The sequence below is a fragment of the Adiantum capillus-veneris genome, chromosome 4, assembly GCF_014529385.1.
Source record: "Adiantum capillus-veneris isolate H3 chromosome 4, ASM1452938v2, whole genome shotgun sequence".
Taxonomy (NCBI): domain Eukaryota; kingdom Viridiplantae; phylum Streptophyta; class Polypodiopsida; order Polypodiales; family Pteridaceae; genus Adiantum; species Adiantum capillus-veneris.
The window spans coordinates 113,621,844-113,630,312 of record NC_140934.1 but is presented as its reverse complement, the minus strand read 5'-3'; the positions used below and the strand labels follow the sequence as shown (position 1 = coordinate 113,630,312).

The following is an 8,469-nucleotide window of genomic DNA, read 5'->3' as shown; positions in this document are numbered from 1 at the left end:
TAGGGACCAAGGCTCACTTGGGGTTGCCACCAAGGAGATAGCCCTGGCACAGCACCCCCCTTGACCACCAAGCCAATGAACTAGGAATTTACCGCCGAGAGGAGAAACAACAATCATCACTTTTTCTTCTTCTTCTGCTTAAGCAAACTAACAATATTGGTCACACTGCCCAAAACCTTAACGATATGACTAATGAGATCAAGTTTAATGTCCTGAAATGTACTTGCATTTGAAACAAGCTAACTAGACTCTTTGGACGTCCGAGCCTCAACTTCGGGAATATCGGGCGACTCTGGTTTATCCTGCATCACAATAGAGCACCCAAATCTTGGGTTTGTTTTGTTTTCCCAAAAGATTCCGTTCTTCATCACATTAGTCGGGCTCTTAGTCTCTTTGCTTATCACAATAGAGCACCCAAATCTTGGGTTTGTTTTGTTTTCCCAAAAGATTCCGTTCTTCATCACATTAGTCGGGCTCTCAGTCTCTTTGCTTATCTCACCAGAGGGTGTGATCGGCCCAACTTGTTTCTCTTGCACCTAGTATCTTATTCAATAAGCCTTTTGCTACTCTTTTGTAAGGGATTAAATGATGTGCATTGAGTGTGTAAGACCTTTCCGATCTGAGCATGGTTTGCATCGTAATGGGGTCTAAGGTGGAGATTATGAAGTTTGAAGGTGCATCACTCCGTACCTTGTAGGTAAAACTAAAGGCTAACCTTATGCAAAAATGATTATGGATCCCTGTAAAACCAACGACCACATGGCGACCGACGGAGACCGGGAGCCATGGTGGGAGCACGTTTTAAAAATGGCCACTGCACGACCATTCCCAACCGTCACCGTCCAGGCTCGAGGGGCAAAAGACTCTCGTCGCTCATCTAGTGTCTTTTACTGATGGGAATTCTTGCCCAGAGCCGTCAGATTTTTGCCACATCAGCAGCCCTAATTTTCATGGCAATCATTGCCAATGATTGTAGGACTCATCAGCAAACGGAATCCCCAATCGCTCTGATGACGACACATCAGCATTGGTAGTTAGGAGGCTTTATGCAAATGATTGGCTCGGCAGAATATTATGCCCCCCCTCGCCTGGACTGTGACGGCCAGGAATGGTCTGTCAAAGACCATTCCCGAGAATGTAGGCGACCACATGGCAACCGACGGGGGCCCCCCCTCGCCTGGACTGTGACGGCCGGGAATGGTCTGTCAGAGACCATTCCCCAAGAATGAGGCTCCGACCATGGCTCCCGGCTCCCCCTTGCCTAAACTGTGACGGCCGGGAATGGTCTCTCAGAGACCATTCCCCAAGAATGAGGCTCCCACCATGGCTCCCGGCTCCCCGCCGGTCGCCGGTCGCCATGTGGTCGCCTACATTCTCGGGAATGGTCTGTCATGAGACCATTCCCCAAGAATGAGGCTCCCACCATGGCTCCCGGCTCCCCGCCGGTCGCCATGTGGTCGCCTACATTCTCGGGAATGGTCTCTGACAGACCATTCCCTACACCGTCACAATCAGGGAGAGGGAGGCTACACAGTGGAAGAGTCAGAGGTTGACATGTCGGCAAACTAAAAATTACAGTCCACATGCTGATGTGACGTTTATTCCAGCTGCAAGCTGATATTCCGGCCAGTAATGGCGAGCAAATAGACGGCCATGATGTGCTGCCTCCCGATGACGGAGTGTGGTGAATGTGTCCGAGGAGAAACCTAGCACTCGAGAGGGAGGGACCGCATGGCGAACCCGTGACGAGAAAGGACAAGGAATCATCATCAAATGGTTACATGACACCTACATGCAACTTTTAGATGAATGCATGTCTTCTCATGATGCTTGGGACACCTTGCACAAATTGTTTGGCATAGATGGCAAGAATACTAAGTATGCATTGGTTATTGAGTTCTTTAGAGTAGACTTAACAAGCGGTGAATCCTTATCCTCTCACATCAATCATACGAAGAGCATCAGGACCTAGCTAGCAAGCATCAAGATGAAAATTGAGGACATTCAAATTGGGGTTTTTCTAAAAAGTTTACAATAGAAGTACTCTACTTTGGTTACCACACATGTAAACCTTCTAGACCTAAAGGTGAAAGATGTTGAAGCCTCTTTGTTACAAGAACAGCATTAATTTAAAAAGCTTCAAGAATTTGCAAATGACAATGCTTTGCAGGTGAAGATGAAAAAAAAAAGCGGTTCTGCATCAAAAATACCAACCATAAGAACATCAAAAGGCCTTGTCATTTGTCATTTTTGCAATAACCTTTGGGTGCTTCGAGAAAGATTACATCATTAAAAGGAAGATATCTGCAAACTTGATAAGAGGAAGACATGGAAGAACCACCTACTACCCAAGAAGAAGCCTCAACAGTCTTAACACCTGTTTCATCGAAGATGATTGAGCCTTTTATGCATCGATGCATTGTTGTGTATATCCCCTTATGCATGAATGAGATTGAGCGCTAAGTTAATGAGTGGTTTTGTGTGTGCAGATGAAGCCAATTTCCACCATGGAGTTGGCATAGTGAGGACATGTCTTGGCAAGTTGTCGGTATGGTGCAAGTGGTGTGTCTGCAATCGTGTGGCTTGCGAGCATGGGATGCAGGCCAGAAGTTAGTCAAGTGCAGGGAATGTCGGACGTGTATAGCTTGTGATTGAGCAGCAGCAATTAAATGGGTTCAAGGACCAGCAGGTTGATGTGATGACAAGTGCAAAAAAACGTGCAAGAGACTCGCATCTTTGACCAGTATTTGACGTTTCTCTATGTTAGAATATCCGCTGAGGTAGAAGCATGGCAATCACACCTGCATGTTTTTGGTGATGCGCTTATCATCCATCCTTTATGGTGTATTGATGATTGCACAAGCAATGGCCAGTTTCTAAGACTATGGGGAATACCCTTGTTACTCAATTACACATATGCTGCAGCATTACATTTATCTAATTCTACTGCACGCTCAAACACCAATCTTCCAAGCTCCACATTTCCCCATTTTTGACAAGCACCTAGAAGGGCTGACCAAACTGGAGGATGATCTGATGATGGCATCATCTCGATTATTCCCATAGCTTTGCCAAAATGGCTTGCCCGCCCGAAAAGGTCAACCATGCAACTGTAGTGCTCTGTGTCTGGTATAATGCCATAATTTTCCTGCATGCTATCAAAAAGCATTTGGCCCTCATTCAGTAGACCTGAGTGACTACATGCATTGAGTACACTAAGAAAAGTGACTGCAGTTGGAGAGGTGCCCTCGTGTTGCATCAAACACAGACAGTTCAGAGCTTCCTTGGCCAGCCCTTGCTGTGCATATCCTCCTATAAGAGTACTCCAGGAGACTTCGTCTGGCGAGAAACCCTCACTTCGCATCTGGGTAAAACAGCCCAGAGCTTCCTTGCCACAGCCATGTTGGGCATACCCTGCAATCAACGTGTTCCAAGAGAAGACATTCCGGACAGGAAGCCCATCGAGAACTTCTCGTGCTTTCGTGAGGGCACCACATTTGGCATACATATCGACCAAAGCATTGCCAAGCGCAACATCTTTCTCCAACAGCCACTGACTAGCAATCTCATCGTGAATTCTCTCACCCATGTGAAGGTCTTGCATAAGGCCACAGGCCTTCAAGGTGCAAGCATAGGTGATTGCATTCGGAGAGACACCTTCCCTTCTCATCCAGTGAAAACAGTGCAGAGCTTCCTTGCCAAAGCCATGTTGGGCATATCCTGCAATCAACGCGCTCCAACAGACGACAGTTCTGATAGAAAGCTCGTCAAGAACTTTTTGTGCTTTTGTGAGGGCACCACATTTGGCATACATATCCACTAGAGCATTGCCAAGAAGAGCATGTTTCTTCAACAGCCCCTGACTAGCAATTTCATTGTGAATTATCTCACCCATGTGAAGGTCTTGCATAAGGCCACAGGCCTTCAAGGTGCAAGCATAGGTGATTGCATTCGGAGAGAGGCCTTCCCTTTGCATCCAGTGAAAACAGCACAGAGCTTCCTTACCAAAACCATGCTGGGTATATCCTGCAATCAACGTGTTCCAAGAGACGACATTTCGGACAGAAAGCCCATCAAGAACTTTTTGTGCTTTAGTAAGGGAACCACATTTGGCATACATATCGACCAAAATATTCCCAAGCACAACGTGTTTCTCTAACAGCCCCTGACTAGCAATCTCATCATGAATTCCCTCACCCATGTGAAGGTCTTGCATAAGGCCACAGGCCTTCAAGGTGCAAGCATAGGTGATTGCATCTGGAGAAAGGCCTTCACTTCGCATCTGGTGAAAACACCCCAAAGCTTCCTTGCTACGGCCATGTTGGGAATATCCTGCAATCAACGCGCTCCAAGAGACGACATTTCGGACAGGAAACCCATCAAGTACTTCTCGTGCTTTCGTGAGGGCACCACATTTGGCATACATATCGACCAAAGCATTGCCAAGAACAACATCTTTCTCTAACAACCCCTGACTAGCAATCGCATCGTGAATTTCCTCACCCACGTGAAGGTCTTGAGTAAGGCTGCAGGCCTTCAAGGTGCAAGCATAGGTGATTGCATTTGGAGATAGACCTTCCCTTTGCATCTGCTTAAAACAGTCTAGAGCTTCCTTGCCACAACCATGTTGGGCATATCCTGCAATCAGCGCACTCCAACACACAACATTTCGTATAGAAAGATCATCGATAACTTTTTGTGCTTTTGTAAGGGCACCACATCTGGCATACATATCAACCAAAGCATTGCCAAGCACAACATGTTTCTGCAATAGCCCCTGACTAGCAATCTCATCATGAATTCTCTCACCCATGTGAAGGTCTTGCATAAGGCCACACGCCTTCAAGGTGCAAGGGTAGGTGACTTCATTAGGAGAGAAGCCTTCACTTCCCATCAAGTGAAAACAACGTAGAGCTTCCTTGCCACATCCATGTTGGGCATATCCTGCAATCAATGTGTTCCAAGAGACGACATTTCGAACAGAAAGCCCATCAAGAACTTTTTGTGCTTTCGCAAGGGCACCACATTTGGCATACATATCAACCAAAGCATTGCCAAGCACAACATGTTTCTCCAACAATCGCTGACTCGCAATCTCATCGTGAATTCTCATCCCCATGTGAAGGTCTTGCATAAGGCCACATGCCTTCAAGGTGCAAGCAAAGGTGATCGCATCTGGAGAGAGGCCTTCCCTATACATCCGGTAAAAACAGCACAGAGCTTCCTTGCCACAGTCATGTTGGGCATATCCTGCAATCAATGTGTTCCAAGAGACAACATTTCGAACAGAAAGCCCGTCGATAACTTTTTGTGCTTTTTTAAGGGCACCACATTTGGCATACATATCGACCAAGGCATTACCGAGCACGACATCTTTCTCCAACAGACCCTGACTAGCAATCACATCATGAATTCTCTCACCCATGTGACGGTCTTCCATAAGGCCACAGGCCTTCAAGGTGCAAGCATAGGTGATTGCATTTGGAGAAAGGCCTTCCCTTCTCATCTGGTTAAAACAACTCAAAGCTTCCTTGCCACAGCCACGTTGGGCATATCCTACAATCAATGCACTCCAAGAGACAACATCTCGGATAGAAAGCTGATCAAGAACTTTTTGTGCTTTCAGAAGGGCACCACATTTGGCATACATATCGACCAAAGCATTGCCAAGCACGACATCTTTCTCCAACAGCCCCTGACTAGCAATTACATTATGAATTCTCTCACCCAGGTGAAGGTCTTGCATAAGGCCACAAGCCTTCAAGGTGCAAGCATAGGTGATTGCATCTGGAGAGAGGCCTTCCCTTTGCAGCCGGTGAAAACAACACAGAGCTTCCTTGCCACAGCCACGTTGGGCATATCCTGCAATCAATGCATTCCAAGTGATGATGTTCCGGACAGGCAGCCCATCAAGAACTTCTTGTGCTTTTGTGAGGGCACCACATTTGGCATACACGCTCACCAATGTGCTCCCTAAATATGTGTATTTCTGAAGTAACCCACTATTGCGGATCTCAGTGTGTAGCCTCCTGACTTCGTTCAAATACTTCTTCTGAGCGCAGGCTTTTAGTCCGGTCAGAAAAGAAAAACTCATTGCTTTTGACTTCTCATCATGCTCTTCCTGTCTATGCTGGACTTGTGTAGCTAGTATTGCTTCTTCCCTGGTGGATTTGTCACCGCTCTGTGGACACGATACTGGTGATGCTTACAGGATATTTATCAACCGCGAAAATTGAGAAAAAGAAGTGTGTGTGTGTGTGTGTGTGTGTGAGAGAGAGAGAGAAGAGGGGGGGGGGGGGGGGGGGGGGGGGGTTTCTTACCTTGGCAGTATGCCGTCCCACAGAGGCGGCCGACATAGCCCTTGACTTGTTCCTCATATTTGGCAGATGAGACGGATATCAAAAGAACAACAAGCCAGACAGCGCTGGAGAGCGAGACCCCTCATGCCTGATCAAGACTGAAGTTTTCTGTTTTTTTTTTTTTTTGACGGGGCTTAAAACTAAAACTAAGGGAAATTTACCAAAATATAAGATTCCCAACACACCTCTCAAATACTACCAAAAATTCCCGAAGTGCAATAACTTGTTTCCAAAATTCCCAAAATACCCCTTGTAAACTCGCCAATATCTCCAACGCAAATGAAGAGTCCTTATTGATATTCTATAGAGAGATTCCTTTAGTTTATTTTTGCTAACAAAAGGCTTCATTGTATCGTAGATAGGCTCATATGCATAACCCAACAAATTGTCATAATCTTTTAAATCTAGCCTGTGTTAATTCTATCCACCAAAAGGAGTCGTCCAAAGAAGCCTTTAAGATAATAGAAGTCATGCCAGTCCTCAAATAATAATTGGTAAGAGAGGCACGATCAATGGTTCAAAATGAAGAGAATAGTGTGTGTTCTAGAATGTCGTACTCTACACTCGTTATGCATGAGTATGGCTTGTGTCATGTCACGTGTGCGGGATGGATCTGGGGAGGAACTACTAGTGAAGGAGGCTTCGCAGACGTCTCAAGCAAGGAGCATTTGATATCAAAAACTCATGATGTTCTTATATGCATGTATCAAGAAATGCATGCTTTCTCTACCTGCATGAAAAATCTGATTAATGAGATTTAAATGTCATCTCAATTGCTTTGATAGCTTTGTCAAAAAGCCATGGCCTTAATGGACATACCTTGCAATACCAATATCTCGTACATTAAACTCGCAAGCGAGTCATTTTGCTTTGACAAGCCCATCACACTTGTATACACACTAAAGTGTTTGATGTGGCTTTTTCCTTCTCATACAATCCACTACTATCATGAAGTGTAGGTCCCTGCTACACAACACAACCCATGGATATGACTTGTTTGATTGATGTTCTTCCTTCATAATTTTGCTACAACTTGTTGCAAAATAAGAATCAAGGGATTGGCATGACTACCTGACAATTAATGGGCCAAATATACTCTCTTGATTGGTAGTCCATTATGCTTTATCAACCTTAGAGCATGCTTTAAGCTGACGAAACTCCAATTGATGAGACATCATTGCACCATCCTCTTAAAAATTCCTCCTTTAGGCACCTAAGCAGCTTCTTCCAATGAGTGAAAGGAGTTTGTTGATGCCACTGTTGACCTTGCAAGCTATGAGCCCCTGCTCTTGCACAAGCTATCTATCCTTTCATGTTGTAGTCCTTCAAATCCAATTTGCAGTGGTCCAACAGTGGTCACTAGGTGTTTAAATTGAGGATACTTATGGTCATCAACCTTGTTGAAGAGATCCCTAGATGCTAAAGAGAGGCCACTTTAGAAGAGACATGTTGTTGCTAGAGGATTCATGTTGGCATTGAGGTTGTTTCTACAAGATGTTTGGGAGTGTGGCAGCATGCTATGTGACTACAGCACGACCTTACTAACCCTCCTCTCTCACTTGGGTTCAGTCGTCGTTACATCCACTTTCTATGTACTAGTTAGAACATCCCAATCTTGTTATTGAGATCATATGTTCTAATTTTGCTAGTGTGTTGAAGCAGCATGTTCAACCACCATTGTCCTCATCTTTTAAGCCATTTTGCCCACTTGAGTGCCACAGGATCAACACCTATTCAAATAGCATCGTCACTATCTTGCATGCATTGTGACACCACCTCTAGTTGGAGCAGAAAAGACCACCTTGTGCGGAAAATGTCACAACGCATGGCTAATACATGATGTGCCCCCTATGGCTACATGCGGATAATTATAGAGTACGCTAAAAATAGAGTAGCCTGTTGAAATAGAGGAGATAGAGTGCACATCCTACTCCCAAGAAGCATGGTGAAATAGAGGAAAAAGAGTGTACCAATGGCATGTTTCCAAGTGCAATTGGGATAGATGTTGTATAATGGTTAAATATTGTGATGTCATTATTTTTTACTAATAGTGAGTTGATGTTGTGTAGATTGGAACTCTGGGAACTGAGGAGAAGGCATAAGCAATAAG

The 8,469-nt window shown here is 45.1% G+C and overlaps 1 protein-coding gene across 1 annotated transcript; it reads right to left on the bottom strand.

Annotated features, from left to right (window-relative positions):
* Positions 1-2,207: 2,207 nt before the first annotated feature.
* LOC147459829 (pentatricopeptide repeat-containing protein At2g39620-like) lies at positions 2,208-6,497 on the bottom strand. Its single transcript, XM_086511029.1, has 2 exons — positions 6,321-6,497; positions 2,208-6,181 (listed from the first exon to the last, which is right to left on the bottom strand). Exons 1-2 carry the CDS (start codon positions 6,375-6,377, stop codon positions 2,909-2,911), a joined length of 3,330 nt encoding a protein of 1,109 aa, XP_086367155.1. The 5' UTR covers positions 6,378-6,497; the 3' UTR covers positions 2,208-2,908.
* Between the last annotated feature and the right edge of the window lie 1,972 nt (positions 6,498-8,469).